At 47.2% G+C, this 19,911-nt stretch overlaps 1 protein-coding gene across 1 annotated transcript in view; it reads left to right on the forward strand.

The window, feature by feature from the left end:
• The window catches only part of LOC142186458 (disks large homolog 1-like), a 160,412-nt gene that overhangs the window by 16,038 nt on the left and 124,463 nt on the right, over positions 1-19,911 (forward strand). Inside the window, exons 2-3 of the mRNA XM_075261291.1 lie at positions 9,929-10,045; positions 11,053-11,111. Coding sequence (XP_075117392.1) covers positions 9,929-10,045; positions 11,053-11,111 — 176 coding nt within the window. The remainder of the gene's footprint in view (positions 1-9,928; positions 10,046-11,052; positions 11,112-19,911) is intronic.

Here is a 19,911-nt window from a genome sequence, read left to right on the forward strand (position 1 = left end):
ATAGGTTGGAGACCTGGGGCTGATATAGCAGGAATACAGCATGCTGACTGTCACCTTCTCACAAGATATGTGTAAGGTCAGTAATACTAGTATCACGTATAGATATATGTCAGGTCAGTACTAATAGTATCATGTATAGATATATATGTCCGGTCAGTAGTAATAGTATCACGTATACATATATATGTCCGGTGAGTAGTAATAGTATCACGTATAGATATATATGTCCGGTCAGTAGTAATAGTATCACGTATAGATATATATGTCAGGTCAGTAGTAATAGTATCACGTATACATATATATGTCCGGTGAGTAGTAATAGTATCACGTATAGATATATATGTCCGGTCAGTAGTAATAGTATCATGTATAGGTATATATGTCCGGTCAGTAGTAATAGTATCACGTATAGGTATATATGTCCGGTCAGTAGTAATAGTATCACGTATAGATATATATGTCTGGTCAGTACTAATAGTATCACGTATACGTATATATGTCCGGTCAGTAGTAATAGTATCACGTATAGGTATATATGTCCGGTCAGTAGTAATATTATCACGTATACATATATATGTCCGGTCAGTACTAATAGTATCACGTATACATATATATGTCACAGGTCAGTAGTAATAGTATCACGTATAGATATATATGTCCGGTCAGTAGTAATAGTATCACGTATAGGTATATATGTCCGGTCAGTACTAATAGTATCACGTATAGATATATATGTCCGGTCAGTAGTAATAGTATCACGTATAGATATATATGTCCGGTCAGTAGTAATAGTATCACGTATACATATATATGTCCGGTCAGTAGTAATAGTATCACGTATAGGTATATATGTCCGGTCAGTAGTAATAGTATCACGTATAGGTATATATGTCCGGTCAGTAGTAATAGTATCACGTATAGATATATATATGTCCGGTCAGTAGTAATAGTATCACGTATAGGTATATATGTCTGGTCAGTAGTAATAGTATCACGTATAGATATATATGTCCGGTCAGTAGTAATAGTATCACGTATAGATCTATATGTCACAGGTCAGTAGTAATAGTATCATGTATAGATATATATATATGTCCGATCAGTAGTAATAGTATCATGTATAGGTATATATGTCCGGTCAGTAGTAATAGTATCACGTATAGATATATATGTCCGGTCAGTAGTAATAGTATCATATAGATATATGTCCGGTCAGTAGTAATAGTATCACATATAGATATATATGTCACAGGTCAGTAGTAATAGTATCACGTATAGGTATATATGTCCGGTCAGTAGTAATAGTATCACGTATAGATATATATGTCACAGGTCAGTAGTAATAGTATCACGTATACATATATATGTCCGGTCAGTAGTAATAGTATCACGTATAGATATATATGTCTGGTCAGTAGTAATAGTATCACGTATAGATATATATGTCCGGTCAGTAGTAATAGTATCACGTATAGGTATATATGTCCGGTCAGTAGTAATAGTATCACGTATAGATATATATGTCTGGTCAGTAGTAATAGTATCACGTATAGATATATATGTCCGGTCAGTAGTAATAGTATCACGTATAGATATATATGTCACAGGTCAGTAGTAATAGTATCACGTATAGGTATATATGTCCGGTCAGTAGTAATAGTATCACGTATAGATATATATGTCACAGGTCAGTAGTAATAGTATCACGTATAGGTATGTATGTCTGGTCAGTAGTAATAGTATCACGTATAGATATATATGTCCGGTCAGTAGTAATAGTATCACGTATAGATATATATGTCCGGTCAGTAGTAATAGTATCACGTATAGATATATATGTCCGGTCAGTAGTAATAGTATCACGTATAGATATATATGTCCGGTCAGTAGTAATAGTATCACGTATAGATCTATATGTCACAGGTCAGTAGTAATAGTATCACGTATAGATATATATGTCCGGTCAGTAGTAATAGTATCACGTATACATATATATGTCAGGTCAGTAGTAATAGTATCACGTATAGATATATATGTCCGGTCAGTAGTAATAGTATCACGTATAGATATATATGTCCGGTCAGTAGTAATAGTATCACGTATAGATCTATATGTCACAGGTCAGTAGTAATAGTATCACGTATAGATCTATATGTCACAGGTCAGTAGTAATAGTATCACGTATAGGTATATATGTCAGGTCAGTAGTAATAGTATCACGTATAGACATATATGTCCGGTCAGTAGTAATAGTATCACATATACATATATGTCACGGGATGGTTAGAGTCCATACTATAGGCAATGTGTAATATATATTTCATGTGGAATGTATTCTCTAACCTGTTATATACATCAGTGTGTAGTTGGCTGATTCGGGTCTAGTGTGTTAGCACATTGTATGCAAATACCTCTAACTAGTGAGGACCAGTGAGGACAATGGGTGGAGATAATCTGATCAGTGTCTCCAAGAAGATGTTGGATGGTGCATTGTCCATAGTAGACAGGGAGTCTGCTCTCCTTGGTATAGGTGAGGGGGGAAGGATCTGTGACTCAGCCCTTCCCACCCACAGATATAGGTGTAACAGTCGTAGTATATTGTATATAGCTAGCAGTTAGTATGTGTTAGCCGGCCTGTGCACAGCTCTGCAGAGAGCCAGGATTTAGTTACAGGACCAAGGAACCAAAGTTATCATTGGATTGTGACTTCTGTGGACTTATTGTTATTACGGTTGATGTGACCGCCTCCGGCTACTAACTTTGTGGATTACAATAAATTGCTGTTGTCTCCCGACCTCTTGCGTCCGTGTTGATTCAAAAGACCATCCGGAGGAAGACGTATACCTTTGCTCCGTGACAACTGGTTGGCAGCGGTGGGATCAACAGCGGACAGCGAGATGGACTACAGCAGCCCAGCGATTAATGGAGCCACAACCTCAGAATACAGGAACTGGACTATGGCAAGTCTACAAGTAAGGGCCCGGGAACTAAACCTGAGTTACCAGGGAAGAACGAAAGAGCAACTGATCGAGGCACTGGAGGAGATGACCCTGCAAAGCGACCATGAGGAGGGCTGCCCCCAGGAGACAGTAGAGATACGGGAGTGGCAGGTACAGACCCAAAAGAGCAGATGGGTTGTTTTGTATGAGGAGGAATTGGCAGTGCTGGGGCTAGAAGCAACTGCAGAGCAAAGGAGTAGAGCATTACAGAGGGCTCAGGAAACGGAGAAGGAGGAACAGAGAATGGCGCATGAAAAGGAAAGAATGGCGCATGAAAGGCGAATGGCTGAGATAACTATGAGGAATTATAATCAAACGTCGACCCCCAGCCCAACAGTGAGAGAACCACCATATGTCTCCCATAAACACTTCAAGACCTTTGATGAAGCGGCTGGGGATGTTGATGGATATTTTCAGGACTTCGAACACCAGTGCCGCCTGATGGAAGTCCCAGAGAAGGATTGGGTCCGGTATCTGGTGGGGCACCTACGAGATGGGGCTGCGGAAGCTCTCAGAGCCATGGACCCTAGTGATCAGCGGGACTATGAGGCCATTAAAAGAGCGGTGCAGAAGTATTATGCAGTCACTCCAGAGACCTACCGAGTTCAGTTCCGCTCTTTGTCTTACAATGGGGGAAGCTCCTTCCACATGTTCGCCCACAAGTTGAAGCAAGCATGCAAGCGCTGGCTAGAAGGAGAGGAGGCTGTCACAGTCGATAAGATCCTCCAAGTCATACTTAAGGAACAGTTCTTTTCCCATTGCCCCGCTGAGATCCGTGAGTGGGTGCTGGAACGGAACCCAGCCACAGTTGAGCAAGCTGCTTCCCTTGCAGATGAGGGCCTGACCATCAAGCCGCAGTGGAAGAGGTTGTTTGCAGAGGAGCGGAAAACTACCACAGTCCGCCAGACACCCTTCATCCAGCCACCCACCTTTCGTGCCCGGCCTCAGGATTACAATTCCCCCTCTACCCCTGCCCCAGCCCATCGGCCTCCAGCTATGAACAACCCTGTCCCTAGACAACGACCTACTGGAAGAATGCTAGAGCGCAGATGTTTTGGGTGCGGGCGGCCTGGACATTTGCAAGCTAGTTGCCCTGTTAACATGGGGGCACGGGCCACCGTGGCATCCCGGCCTATTCACTACCTGGGAACCACCCCTAGGACTGAAAGTTTGGCCCCATTTCCAGATGACTCCATGAATGACCCATCTGTTCCACCTCAAGGGGTCTATGGGATTCAGCATTCCGCCACACATCCCGCAAACCTTCAGCGGAAGCACTTGCAGGAGGTCCTACTGGATGGCCGAACAGTTGTTGGATTCCGGGACTCGGGAGCTTTCCTAACGGTAGCGGACCCCCGAGTGGTTCGACCCGAGGCCCTAGAGGAGGGCCCTGGCCTTTCTATCGAGTTGGCAGGAGGTACTCGGAAACGTATTCCTAAAGCTACCGTGGAACTCGACTATGGTTATGGACCAAAACGATGCACAATTGGTGTGATGAGCGGGCTGCCGGCCGATGTTCTGTTAGGCAACGATGTTGGAAATCTACAGTACCACTTTGTGGGAGCAGTGACCCGAAGCCAAGCTCAGAGAGACGCCAACATGGATCGACCGGATTTTCTGCCAGATGCCAGCCCTTCAACTCTACAACTTTACCATTCAGTACCGCCGAGGGAACCAACACCAGAACGCAGATGGGTTATCCCGGCAGGAGGACATATGAGCTATAGAGACTGATGTGCATTCCCCAATTTACCTGTGTAGGCCAATTGTGTCATGCACATGTTTTGAGAGGGGGAGGGGTTGTCACGGGATGGTTAGAGTCCATACTATAGGCCATGTGTAATATATATTTCATGTGGAATGTATTCTCTAACCTGTTATATACATCAGTGTGTAGTTGGCTGATTAGGGTCTAGTGTGTTAGCACATTGTATGCAAATACCTCTAACTAGTGAGGACCAGTGAGGACAATGGGTGGAGATAATCTGATCAGTGTCTCCAAGAAGATGTTGGATGGTGCATTGTCCATAGTAGACAGGGAGTCTGCTCTCCTTGGTATAGGTGAGGGGGGAAGGATCTGTGACTCAGCCCTTCCCACCCACAGATATAGGTGTAACAGTCTTAGTATATAGTATATAGCTGGCAGTTAGTATGTGTTAGCCGGCCTGTGCACAGCTCTGCAGAGAGCCAGGATTTAGTTACAGGACCAAGGAGCCAAAGCTATCATTGGATTGTGACTTCTGTGGACTTATTGTTATTACGGTTGATGTGACCGCCTCCGGCTACTAACTTTGTGGATTACAATAAATTGCTGTTGTCTCCCGACCTCTTGCGTCCCTGTTGATTCAAGATATTTTCCGGAGGAAGGACGTATACCTTTGCTCCGTGACAATATATATGTCAGGTCAGTAGTAATAGTATCACGTATAGATATATATGTCCGGTCAGTAGTAATAGTATCACGTATAGACATATATGTCCGGTCAGTAGTAATAGTATCACATATACATATATATGTCAGGTCAGTAGTAATAGTATCACGTATAGATATATATGTCCGGTCAGTAGTAATAGTATCACGTATAGATATATATGTCCGGTCAGTAGTAATAGTATCACGTATAGGTATATATGTCCGATCAGTAGTAATAGTATCACGTATAGATATATATGTCCGGTCAGTAGTAATAGTATCACGTATAGATATATATGTCCGGTCAGTAGTAATAGTATCACGTATAGATATATATGGCCGGTCAGTAGTAATAGTATCACGTATAGATATATATGTCCGGTCAGTAGTAATAGTATCACGTATAGATATATATGTCCGGTCAGTAGTAATAGTATCACGTATAGGTATATATGTCACAGGTCAGTAGTAATAGTATCACGTATAGATATATATGTCCGGTCAGTAGTAATAGTATCACGTATACATATATATGTCCGGTCAGTAGTAATAGTATCACGTATAGATATATATGTCCGGTCAGTAGTAATAGTATCACGTATAGGTATATATGTCACAGGTCAGTAGTAATAGTATCACGTATAGGTATATATGTCACAGGTCAGTAGTAATAGTATCACGTATAAGTATATATGTCTGGTCAGTAGTAATAGTATCACGTATAGATATATGTCACAGGTCAGTAGTAATAGTATCACGTATAGATATATGTCACAGGTCAGTAGTAATAGTATCACGTATAGGTATATATGTCCGGTCAGTAGTAATAGTATCATGTATAGGTATATATGTCCGGTCAGTAGTAATAGTATCACGTATAGGTATATATGTCCGGTCAGTAGTAATAGTATCACGTATAGGTATATATGTCTGGTCAGTAGTAATAGTATCACGTATAGATATATGTCACAGGTCAGTAGTAATAGTATCACGTATAGATATATATGTCCGGTCAGTAGTAATAGTATCACGTATAGATATATATGTCAGGTCAGTAGTAATAGTATCACGTATAGATATATATGTCCGGTCAGTAGTAATAGTATCACGTATAGGTATATATGTCTGGTCAGTAGTAATAGTATCACGTATAGATATATATGTCAGGTCAGTAGTAATAGTATCACGTATAGACATATATGTCCGGTCAGTAGTAATAGTATCACGTTTAGATATATATGTCACAGGTCAGTAGTAATAGTATCACGTATAGATATATATGTCCGGTCAGTAGTAATAGTATCACGTATAGGTATATATGTCTGGTCAGTAGTAATAGTATCACGTATAGACATATATGTCCGGTCAGTAGTAATAGTATCACGTATAGGTATATGTCCGGTCAGTAGTAATAGTATCACGTATAGATATATATGTCCGGTCAGTAGTAATAGTATCACGTATAGATATATGTCACAGGTCAGTAGTAATAGTATCACGTATAGATATATATTTCCGGTCAGTAGTAATAGTATCACGTATAGATATATATGTCCGGTCAGTAGTAATAGTATCACGTATAGGTATATATGTCCGGTCAGTAGTAATAGTATCACGTATAGGTATATATGTCCGGTCAGTAGTAATAGTATCACGTATAGATATATATGTCCGGTCAGTAGTAATAGTATCACGTATAGATATATATGTCCGGTCAGTAGTAATAGTATCACGTATAGATATATATGTCCGGTCAGTAGTAATAGTATCACGTATAGATATATATGTCCGGTCAGTAGTAATAGTATCACGTATAGATATATGTCACAGGTCAGTAGTAATAGTATCACGTATAGATATATATGTCCGGTCAGTAGTAATAGTATCACGTATAGATATATGTCACAGGTCAGTAGTAATAGTATCACGTATAGATATATATGTCCGGTCAGTAGTAATAGTATCACGTATAGATATATGTCACAGGTCAGTAGTAATAGTATCACGTATAGGTATATGTCACAGGTCAGTAGTAATAGTATCACGTATAGGTATATATGTCACAGGTCAGTAGTAATAGTATCACGTATAGATATATGTCACAGGTCAGTAGTAATAGTATCACGTATAGATATATATGTCCGGTCAGTAGTAATAGTATCACGTATAGATATATGTCACAGGTCAGTAGTAATAGTATCACGTATAGGTATATATGTCACAGGTCAGTAGTAATAGTATCATGTATAGGTATATATGTCCGGTCAGTAGTAATAGTATCACGTATAGATATATATGTCACAGGTCAGTAGTAATAGTATCACGTATAGGTATATGTCACAGGTCAGTAGTAATAGTATCACGTATAGATATATATGTCCGGTCAGTAGTAATAGTATCACGTATAGATATATATGTCCGGTCAGTAGTAATAGTATCACGTATAGATATATATGTCACAGGTCAGTAGTAATAGTATCACGTATAGATATATATGTCCGGTCAGTAGTAATAGTATCACGTATAGATATATATGTCACAGGTCAGTAGTAATAGTATCACGTATAGATATATATGTCTGGTCAGTAGTAATAGTATCACGTATAGATATATATGTCCGGTCAGTAGTAATAGTATCACGTATAGATCTATATGTCACAGGTCAGTAGTAATAGTATCACGTATAGATATATATGTCACAGGTCAGTAGTAATAGTATCACGTATAGATATATATGTCTGGTCAGTAGTAATAGTATCACGTATAGGTATATATGTCACAGGTCAGTAGTAATAGTATCACGTATAGATATATATGTCACAGGTCAGTAGTAATAGTATCACGTATAGATATATATGTCTGGTCAGTAGTAATAGTATCACGTATAGGTATATGTCACAGGTCAGTAGTAATAGTATCACGTATAGGTATATGTCAGGTCAGTAGTAATAGTATCACGTATAGGTATATACCCTGTTTCCCCGAAAATAAGACAGTGTCTTATATTAAATTCTCTTCCAAAATATATGACCTGTCTTATTTTCGGGGGATGTCTTATGGAGCGGCTGGAGTGGGGGACAATCGTCAGTCATGGCGGCGCTTCCTTAATGGAGTGCTGGCATGACTGCCGGTTGTAGGTGGTGCAAGAGGTGGTGGTGGGGGGGGAGGTATGCTAGTTACCTTCCCCATCTTCATAGCAGCGCTGGTGCTGCTGTTGGTCACGGGGGTGGGTGGGGCTTAGCAGAGATTAGTGAGGCGGTTGTGCCGGAGAGCCTCACTTAGTGGGCATTGCAGCCGGCTGAACGCTGTGCTCCGTGTGCATGGAAAGCTGTCTGCCTCCTCTGCTGTGATACCACTGTGCCGGCTGCTGTGGCATGAGCTGGGAGAGTGGACTCCCCGCAGCAGCATACGATGCAGCAGGAACACTGGTATCACAGCAGAGGCAGCAGCCGGCAGACCTGTGCACACGGAACATCACAGTGCATAGTGTTCTGCCGGCTGCAGTGTTTTGGGGATGTCTTATTTTCGGGGGGTGCCTTATATTAGGCAATTTAACAAAACCTTCCCCATGCCTTACTTTTGGGGGATATCTTATTTTCGGGGAAACAGGGGTATGTCCGGTCAGTAGTACTATCAACTCCTTCCTGACATCTGCCGTACTGGTATGGCGTACGCCGGGTGTGTAACTATGGCGGCTGTATAGGAGCTGGGTGGGCGCCATAGGTGCCGGGTCAGATTTGGCCATGCAGCAGTGGTCAGACCCCCTGGGGTTCCAGGCTCCTGGTCGCTCTAATAAATGCATACAGTGTTTTTCTAAAAAAAAAAAAAGAAAATAAAAATGAATAAAAATTCGTATCCCCCGCCTTCCCTAGAAGACCCTTCTATACTGTGACGCTCCTGTATGTGACATCCGGTATGTCTGTGTCGCCGGCTCTATACCAATATCTCCTGTACAGTCATCGCCGCAGCCCGAACTAAAGTCACAAGGTTTTTCACTGTTTTGCTTCTGATAAAAATTTTTTCTAAAAAGTGATCAAAGCAAAAGCAATTTCCCAAAATGGCAGAAGGGACAAGTACACCCGGCCCCGTACAAGATGCCCTATACATCCCCGTACATGGAGGTATAATACAGTTACAGGGGCAGAAGGTGGCGACTGGTGGGAAAACATAATGGTACAGTTTTAGATTTTCATGAAAGGGGCAAAAGTCCCTTGTAGATAATGACATCCTTGTATAGGGTTTAGGCCACACCCACCTGCTGTATGGAATCCCCTCTTTTATCCATATGCTAATGAGCTTAGGGCGGAGTCATCAGCACAGCGGCCTCTGCTATACATACACATAGAGGGGAGTGCACAGTCTGCCTCCTGGGGTCACCTATGACACCTCATACATGTGCGCTCAGCATGATAGCCATCTGGTGATTGTACAGGAAGGGGGGAGGAGGGAGCTGAAGGTGCAGCCATGATGTCAGGCGGGCAGGCTCACTAACCCCTGTGAGGTCTCTGACTTACAGATACACAGACTGTGCTGGACCTGATGGAGAACACCTTGGCCCTCGATGACGCTCTACGAGTCAAAGCCGAGAATCTCATCCGCATATTCCAGAGTAATTTATTCCAGGCTCTGCTGGGTAAGAACAAGCCCCAGGTGGTGGGGAGGGCCGGGGGTGCAGGTCATACTCAGAGAGCCATACCTCCTCCCATTATTATAGGGTAAGAACAAGCCCCAGGTGGTGGGGAGGGCCGGGGGTGCAGGTCATACTCAGAGAGCCATACCTCCTCCCATTATTATAGGGTAAGCCCCAGGTGGTGGGGAGGGCCGGGGGTGCAGGTCATACTCAAAGAGCCATACCTCCTCCCATTATTATAGGGTAAGAACAAGCCCCAGGTGGTGGGGAGGGCCGGGGGTGCAGGTCATACTCAGAGAGCCATACCTCCTCCCATTATTATAGGTTAAGCCCCAGGTGGTGGGGAGGGCCGGGGGTGCAGGTCATACTCAGAGAGCCATACCTCCTCCCATTATTATAGGGTAAGCCCCAGGTGGTGGGGAGGGCCGGGGGTGCAGGTCATACTCAGAGAGCCATACCTCCTCCCATTATTATAGGGTAAGCCCCAGGTGGTGGGGAGGGCCGGGGGTGCAGGTCATACTCAGAGAGCCATACCTCCTCCCATTATTATAGGTTAAGCCCCAGGTGGTGGGGAGGGCCGGGGGTGCAGGTCATACTCAGAGAGCCATACCTCCTCCCATTATTATAGGGTAAGCCCCAGGTGGTGGGGAGGGCCGGGGGTGCAGGTCATACTCAGAGAGCCATACCTCCTCCCATTATTATAGGGTAAGCCCCAGGTGGTGGGGAGGGCCGGGGATGCAGGTCATACTCAGAGAGCCATACCTCCTCCCATTATTATAGGGTAAGCCCCAGGTGGTGGGGAGGGCCGGGGGGTGCAGGTCATACTCAGAGAGCCATACCTCCTCCCATTATTATAGGGTAAGCCCCAGGCCCTGAGTGGTGGGAGGGATAGCCACACATTAGGGATGGCCAGGGGTGCAGGTGACATTCACAGTGACAGCTACTTCCATTATTTTAGGGAGGGGTATGGGGGGACACATTATAATAGCACATCCTTCTCTTTTGTGCAGATATCCAGGAATATTATGAGATGATGCTTACCCACAATCCTCCGGTGTTTCTGGTCAGAGTGAGTAGACCCCATATGCTGATATGCTATTGGATACAGCTTAGATACGTTGTGTCCCTCATTACAGTCTGACAAGTAAATCCCCTTGTGCTCTGTATGTAATTGTATGGTGCTGACTGACAGGCAGAATTGGGGGCCCTGACAGTGGTGGTCCTGCCCCTGGTGCTCTCACACATGGAGGAGGTCCTTCTGTTACCCATCACCACCACCTTCTTTCCCCATGAATGTGGCTATGCGGTTAGGATAGTTGTCTTGGCCCCACAGTATTTCAGAAGTGATCACGTGATGTCAAGTCCTCTAATGGGACCAAATACAAAATAAAGCTCAGAATAGTCTTAGAGGAGAGTGGGGTCTGCAGGTGAGGAGAGCTGGGGACAGTAGGTGTTATCTCTGAAGTGTTAGGGTGTGCAGGAGTCCTCTCCACTGTCTACCTCCCACTGATGAGCCTGTCCGTCATGGAGGAGACTCCTCTGCACTGTCTACGTTATACTGAAGAGCCTGTCCGCCATAGAGGAGACTCCTCTCCACTGTCTACCTCCCACTGATGAGCCTGTCCGCCATAGAGGAGACTCCTCTCCACTGTCTACCTCCCACTGATCAGCCTGTCCGCCATAGAGGAGACTTCTCTCCACTGTCTACCTCCCATTGATGAGCCTGTCCGTCATAGAGGAGACTCCTCTGCACTGTCTACCTTATACTGATGAGCCTGTCCGTCATAGAGGAGACTCCTCTGCACTGTCTACCTTATACTGATGAGCCTGTCCGTCATAGAGGAGACTCCTCTGCACTGTCTACGTTATACTGAAGAGCCTGTCCACCATAGAGGAGACTCCTCTCCACTGTCTACCTCCCACTGATGAACCTGTCCGCCATAGAGGAGACTCCTCTCCACTGTCTACTTCCCACTGATGAGCCTGTCCGTCATAGAGGAGACTCCTCTGCACTGTCTACCTTCCACTGATGAGCCTGTCCGTCATAGAGGAGACTCCTCTGCACTGTCTACCTTATACTGATGAGCCTGTCCGTCATAGAGGAGACTCCTGTGCACTGTCTACCTCCCACTGATGAGCCTGTCCGTCATAGAGGAGACTCCTGTGCACTGTCTACCTCCCACTGATGAGCCTGTCCGTCATAGAGGAGACTCCTCTGCACTGTCTACCTCCCACTGATGAGCCTGTCCATCATAGAGGAGACTCCTCTGCACTGTCTACGTTATACTGAAGAGCCTGTCCGTCATAGAGGAGACTCCTCTGCACTGTCTACCTCCCACTGATGAGTCTGTCCGTCATAGAGGAGACTCCTCTCCACTGTCTATGTTATACTGAAGAGCCTGTCCGTCATAGAGGAGACTCCTCTGCACTGTCTACCTCCCACTGATGAGCCTGTCCGTCATAGAGGAGACTCCTGTGCACTGTCTACCTCCCACTGGTGAGCCTGTCCGTCATAGAGGAGACTCCTCAGCACTGTCTACCTCCCACTGATGATCCTGTCCGTCATAGAGGAGACTCCTCTGCACTGTCTACCTCCCACTGATGAGCCTGTCCGTCATAGAGGAGACTCCTGTGCACTGTCTACCTCCCACTGGTGAGCCTGTCCGTCATAGAGGAGACTCCTCGGCACTGTCTACCTCCCACTGATGAGCCTGTCCGTCATGGAGGAGACTCCTGTGCACTGTCTAGCTCCCACTGATGAGCCTGTCCGTCGTATAGGAGAGTCCTCAGCACTGTCTACCTCCCACTGATGATCCTGTCCTTCATAGAGGAGACTCCTCTGCACTGTCTACCTCCCACTGATGAGCCTGTCCGTCATAGAGGAGAGTCCTCAGCACTGTCTACCTCCCACTGATGAGCCTGTCCATCATAGAGGAGACTCCTCTCCACTGTCTACCTCCCACTGATGAGCCTGTCCATCATAGAGGAGACTCCTCTGCACTGTCTACGTTCTACTGAAGAGCCTGTCCGTCATAGAGGAGACTCCTCTGCACTGTCTACCTCCCACTGATCAGCCTGTCCGTCATAGAGGAGACTCCTCTCCACTGTCTACGTTCTACTGAAGAGCCTGTCCGTCATAGAGGAGACTCCTCTGCACTGTTTACCTCCCACTGATGAGCCTGTCCATCATAGAGGAGACTCCTCTGCACTGTCTACCTTCCACTGATGAGCCTGTCTGTCACGGAGCAAAGGTATACGTCTTCCTCCGGATGGTCTTTTGAATCAACAGGGACGCAAGAGGTCGGGAGACAACAGCAATTTATTGTAATCCACAAAGTTAGTAGCCGGCGGCGGTCACATCAACCGTAATAACAATAAGTCCACAGAAGTCACAATCCAATGATAGCTTTGGTTCCTTGGTCCTGTAACTAAATTCTGGCTCTCTGCAGAGCTGTGCACAGGCCGGCTAACACATACTAACTCCAGCTACAACTATATACTAAACTGTTACACCTATACCTGGGGGTGGGAAGGGCTGAGCCACAGATCCTTCCCCCCTCACCTATGCCAAGGAGAGCAGACTCCCTGTCTACTATGGACAATGCACCATCCAACATCTTCTTGGAGACACTGATCAGATTATCTCCACCCATTGTCCTCACTAGTTAGAGGTATTTGCATACAATGTGCTAACACACTAGACCCGAATCAGCCAACTACACACTGATGTTTACAACAGGTTAGAGAATACATTCCACATGAAATATATATTACACATTGCCTATAGTATAGACTCTAACCATCCCGTGACAACCCCTCCCCCTCTCAAAACATGTGCATGACACAATTGGCCTACACAGGTAAATTGGGGAATGCACATCAGTCTCTATAGCTCATATGTCCTCCTGCCGGGATAACCCATCCGCGTTCTGGTGTTGGTTCCCTCGGCGGTACTGAATGGTAAAGTTGTAGGGTTGAAGGGCTGGCATCTGTCAGAAAATCCGGTGGATCCATGTTGGCTTCTCCCTGAGCTTGGCTTCGGGTCACTGCTCCCACAAAGTGGCACTGTAGATTTCCAACATCGTTGCCTAACAGAACATCGGCCGGCAGCCCGCTCATCACACCAATTGTGCATCGTTTTGGTCCATAACCATAGTCGAGTTCCACGGTAGCTTTAGGAATACGTCTTTGAGTACCCCCTGCCAACTTGATAGAAATGCCAGGACCCTCCTCTAGGGCCTCGGGTCGCACAACTCGGGGGTCCGCTACCGTTAGGAAAGCTCCCGAGTCCCGGAATCCAACAACTGTTCGGCCATCCAGTAGGACCTCCTGCAAGTGCTTCCTCTGAAGGTTTGCGGGATGTGTGGCGGAAGGCTGAATCCCATAGACCCCTGGAGGTGGAACAGATGTGTCATTCATGGAGTCATCTGGAAATGGGGCCAAACTTTCTGTCCTAGGAGTGGTTCCCAGGTAGTGAATAGGCCGGGATGCCACGGTGGCCCGTGCCCCCATGTTAACAGGGCAACTAGCTTGCAAATGTCCAGGCCGCCCGCACCCAAAACATCTGCGCTCTAGCATTCTTCCAGTAGGTCGTTGTCTAGGGACAGGGTTGTTCATAGCTGGAGGCCGATGGGCTGGGGCAGGGGTAGAGGGGGAATTGTAATCCTGAGGCCGGGCACGAAAGGTGGTTGGCTGGCTGAAGGGTGTCTGGCGGACTGTGGTAGTTTTCCGCTCCTCTGCAAACAACCTCTTCCACTGCGGCTTGATGGTCAGGCCCTCATCTGCAAGAGAAGCAGCTTGCTCAACTGTGGCTGGGTTCCGTTCCAGCACCCACTCACGGATCTCAGCGGGGCACTGGGAAAAGAACTGTTCCTTAAGTATGACTTGGAGGATCTTATCGACTGTGACAGCCTCCTCTCCTTCTAGCCAGCGCTTGCATGCTTGCTTCAACTTGTGGGCGAACATGTGGAAGGAGCTTCCCCCATTGTAAGACAAAGAGCGGAACTGAACTCGGTAGGTCTCTGGAGTGACTGCATAATACTTCTGCACCGCTCTTTTAATGGCCTCATAGTCCCGCTGATCACTAGGGTCCATGGCTCTGAGAGCTTCCGCAGCCCCATCTCGTAGGTGCCCCACCAGATACCGGACCCAATCCTTCTCTGGGACTTCCATCAGGTGGCACTGGTGTTCGAAGTCCTGAAAATATCCATCAACATCCCCAGCCGCTTCCTCAAAGGTCTTGAAGTGTTTATGGGAGACATATGGTGGTTCTCTCACTGTTGGGCTGGGGGTCGACGTTTGATTATAATTCCTCATAGTTATCTCAGCCATTCGCATTTCATGCGCCATTCTTTCCTTTTCATGCGCCATTCTCTGTTCCTCCTTCTCCGTTTCCTGAGCCCTCTGTAATGCTCTACTCCTTTGCTCTGCAGTTGCTCCTAGCCCCAGCACTGCCAATTCCTCCTCATACAAAACAACCCATCTGCTCTTTTGGGTCTGTACCTGCCACTCCTGTATCTCTACTGTCTCCTGGGGGCAGCCCTCCTCATGGTCGCTTTGCAGGGTCATCTCCTCCAGTGCCTCGATCAGTTGCTCTTTCGTTCTTCCCTGGTAACTCAGGTTTAGTTCCCGGGCCCTTACTTGTAGACTTGCCATAGTCCAGTTCCTGTATTCTGAGGTTGTGGCTCCATTAATCGCTGGGCTGCTGTAGTCCATCTCGCTATCCGCTGTTGATCCCACCGCTGCCAACCAGTAGTCACGGAGCAAAGGTATACGTCTTCCTCCGGATGGTCTTTTGAATCAACAGGGACGCAAGAGGTCGGGAGACAACAGCAATTTATTGTAATCCACAAAGTTAGTAGCCGGCGGCGGTCACATCAACCGTAATAACAATAAGTCCACAGAAGTCACAATCCAATGATAACTTTGGTTCCTTGGTCCTGTAACTAAATTCTGGCTCTCTGCAGAGCTGTGCACAGGCCGGCTAACACATACTAACTCCAGCTACAACTATATACTAAACTGTTACACCTATACCTGGGGGTGGGAAGGGCTGAGCCACAGATCCTTCCCCCCTCACCTATGCCAAGGAGAGCAGACTCCCTGTCTACTATGGACAATGCACCATCCAACATCTTCTTGGAGACACTGATCAGATTATCTCCACCCATTGTCCTCACTAGTTAGAGGTATTTGCATACAATGTGCTAACACACTAGACCCGAATCAGCCAACTACACACTGATGTTTACAACAGGTTAGAGAATACATTCCACATGAAATATATATTACACATTGCCTATAGTATAGACTCTAACCATCCCGTGACACTGTCCGTCATAGAGGAGACTCCTCTGCACTGTCTACGTTATACTGAAGAGCCTGTCCGTCATAGAGGAGACTCCTGTGCACTGTCTACCTCCCACTGATGAGCCTGTCCGCCATAGATGAGACTCCTCTCCACTGTCTACCTCCCACTGATGAGCCTGTCCGTCATAGAGGAGACTCCTGTGCACTGTCTACCTCCCACTGATGAGCCTGTCCGTCATAGAGGAGACTCCTCTGCACTGTCTACCTCCCACTGATGAGCCTATCCGTCATAGAGGAGACTCCTCTGCACTGTCTACGTTATACCGAAGAGCCAGTTCGCCATAGAGGAGACTCCTCTCCACTGTCTACCTCCCACTGATCAGCCTGTCCGCCATAGATGAGACTCCTCTCCACTGTCTACCTCCCACTGATGAGCCTGTCCGTCATAGAGGAGACTCCTCTGCACTGTCTACGTTATACTGAAGAGCCTGTCCATCATAGAGGAGACTCCTCTCCACTGTCTACCTCCCACTGATGAGCCTGTCCGTCATAGAGGAGACTCCTCTGCACTGTCTACGTTATACTGAAGAGCCTGTCCATCATAGAGGAGACTCCTCTCCACTGTCTACCTCCCACTGATCAGCCTGTCCGTCATAGAGGAGACTCCTGTGCACTGTCTACCTCCCACTGATGAGCCTGTCCGTCATAGAGGAGACTCCTGTGCACTGTCTAGCTCCCACTGATGAGCCTGTCCGTCGTATAGGAGAGTCCTCAGCACTGTCTACCTCCCACTGATGATCCTGTCCTTCATAGAGGAGACTCCTCTGCACTGTCTACCTCCCACTGATCAGCCTGTCCGTCATAGAGGAGACTCCTCTGCACTGTCTACGTTATACTGAAGAGCCTGTCCGTCATAGAGGAGACTCCTGTGCACTGTCTACCTCCCACTGATGAGCCTGTCCGCCATAGATGAGACTCCTCTCCACTGTCTACCTCCCACTGATGAGCCTGTCCGTCATAGAGGAGACTCCTGTGCACTGTCTACCTCCCACTGATGAGCCTGTCCGTCATAGAGGAGACTCCTCTGCACTGTCTACCTCCCACTGATGAGCCTGTCCGTCATAGAGGAGACTCCTCTGCACTGTCTACGTTATACCGAAGAGCCAGTTCGCCATAGAGGAGACTCCTCTCCACTGTCTACCTCCCACTGATCAGCCTGTCCGCCATAGATGAGACTCCTCTCCACTGTCTACCTCCCACTGATGAGCCTGTCCGTCATAGAGGAGACTCCTCTGCACTGTCTACGTTATACTGAAGAGCCTGTCCATCATAGAGGAGACTCCTCTCCACTGTCTACCTCCCACTGATGAGCCTGTCCGTCATAGAGGAGACTCCTCTGCACTGTCTACGTTATACTGAAGAGCCTGTCCATCATAGAGGAGACTCCTCTCCACTGTCTACCTCCCACTGATCAGCCTGTCCGTCATAGAGGAGACTCCTGTGCACTGTCTACCTCCCACTGATGAGCCTGTCCGTCATAGAGGAGACTCCTGTGCACTGTCTAGCTCCCACTGATGAGCCTGTCCGTCGTATAGGAGAGTCCTCAGCACTGTCTACCTCCCACTGATGATCCTGTCCTTCATAGAGGAGACTCCTCTGCACTGTCTACCTCCCACTGATGAGCCTGTCCGTCATAGAGGAGAGTCCTCAGCACTGTCTACCTCCCACTGATGAGCCTGTCCATCATAGAGGAGACTCCTCTCCACTGTCTACCTCCCACTGATGAGCCTGTCCATCATAGAGGAGACTCCTCTGCACTGTCTACGTTCTACTGAAGAGCCTGTCCGTCATAGAGGAGACTCCTCTGCACTGTCTACCTCCCACTGATCAGCCTGTCCGTCATAGAGGAGACTCCTCTCCACTGTCTACGTTCTACTGAAGAGCCTGTCCGTCATAGAGGAGACTCCTCTGCACTGTCTACGTTATACTGAAGAGCCTGTCCGTCATAGAGGAGACTCCTCTGCACTGTTTACCTCCCACTGATGAGCCTGTCCATCATAGAGGAGACTCCTCTGCACTGTCTACCTTCCACTGATGAGCCTGTCCGTCATAGAGGAGACTCCTGTGCACTGTCTACCTCCCACTGATGAGCCTGTCCGTCATAGTGGAGACTCCTCTGCACTGTCTACCTCTCACTGATGAGCCTGTCCGTCATAGAGGAGACTCCTCTGCACTGTCTACCTCCCACTGATGAGCCTGTCCGTCATAGAGGAGACTCCTCTGCACTGTCTACGTTATACCGAAGAGCCAGTTCGCCATAGAGGAGACTCCTCTCCACTGTCTACCTCCCACTGATCAGCCTGTCCGCCATAGATGAGACTCCTCTCCACTGTCTACCTCCCACTGATGAGCCTGTCCGTCATAGAGGAGACTCCTCTGCACTGTCTACGTTATACTGAAGAGCCTGTCCATCATAGAGGAGACTCCTCTCCACTGTCTACCTCCCACTGATGAGCCTGTCCGTCATAGAGGAGACTCCTCTGCACTGTCTACGTTATACTGAAGAGCCTGTCCATCATAGAGGAGACTCCTCTCCACTGTCTACCTCCCACTGATCAGCCTGTCCGTCATAGAGGAGACTCCTCTGCACTGTCTACGTTATACTGAAGAGCCTGTCCATCATAGAGGAGACTCCTCTCCACTGTCTACCTCCCACTAATGAGCCTGTCCGTCATAGAGGAGACTCCTCTGCGCTGTCTACCTCCCACTGGTGAGCCTGTCCGTCATAGAGGAGACTCCTCTGCACTGTCTACCTCCCACTGATCAGCCTGTCCGTCATAGAGGAGACTCCTCTGCGCTGTCTACCTCCCACTGGTGAGCCTGTCCGTCATAGAGGAGACTCCTCTGCACTGTCTACCTCCCACTGATCAGCCTGTCCGTCATAGAGGAGACTCCTCTGCACTGTCTACGTTCTACTGAAGAGCCTGTCCGTCATAGAGGAGACTCCTCTGCACTGTCTACCTCCCACTGATCAGCCTGTCCGTCATAGAGGAGACTCCTCTGCACTGTCTACGTTCTACTGAAGAGCCTGTCCGTCATAGAGGAGACTCCTCTCCACTGTCTACCTCCCACTGATGAGCCTGTCCGTCATAGAGGAGACTCCTCTGCACTGTCTACGTTATACTGAAGAGCCTGTCCATCATAGAGGAGACTCCTGTGCACTGTCTACCTCCCACTGATGAGCCTGTCCGTCATAGAGGAGACTCCTCTGCGCTGTCTACCTCCCACTGGTGAGCCTGTCCGTCATAGAGGAGACTCCTGTGCACTGTCTACCTCCCACTGATGAGCCTGTCCGTCATAGAGGAGACTCCTCTCCACTGTCTACGTTCTACTGAAGAGCCTGTCCGTCATAGAGGAGACTCATCTGCACTGTCTACCTCCCACTGATGAGCCTGTCCGTCATAGAGGAGACTCCTCTGCACTGTCTACCTCCCACTGGTGAGCCTGTCCGTCATAGAGGAGACTCCTCTCCACTGTCTACCTCCCACTGATGAGCCTGT

Source organism: Leptodactylus fuscus, unplaced genomic scaffold (assembly GCF_031893055.1).
Source record: "Leptodactylus fuscus isolate aLepFus1 unplaced genomic scaffold, aLepFus1.hap2 HAP2_SCAFFOLD_104, whole genome shotgun sequence".
In the NCBI taxonomy this organism is placed as follows: domain Eukaryota; kingdom Metazoa; phylum Chordata; class Amphibia; order Anura; family Leptodactylidae; genus Leptodactylus; species Leptodactylus fuscus.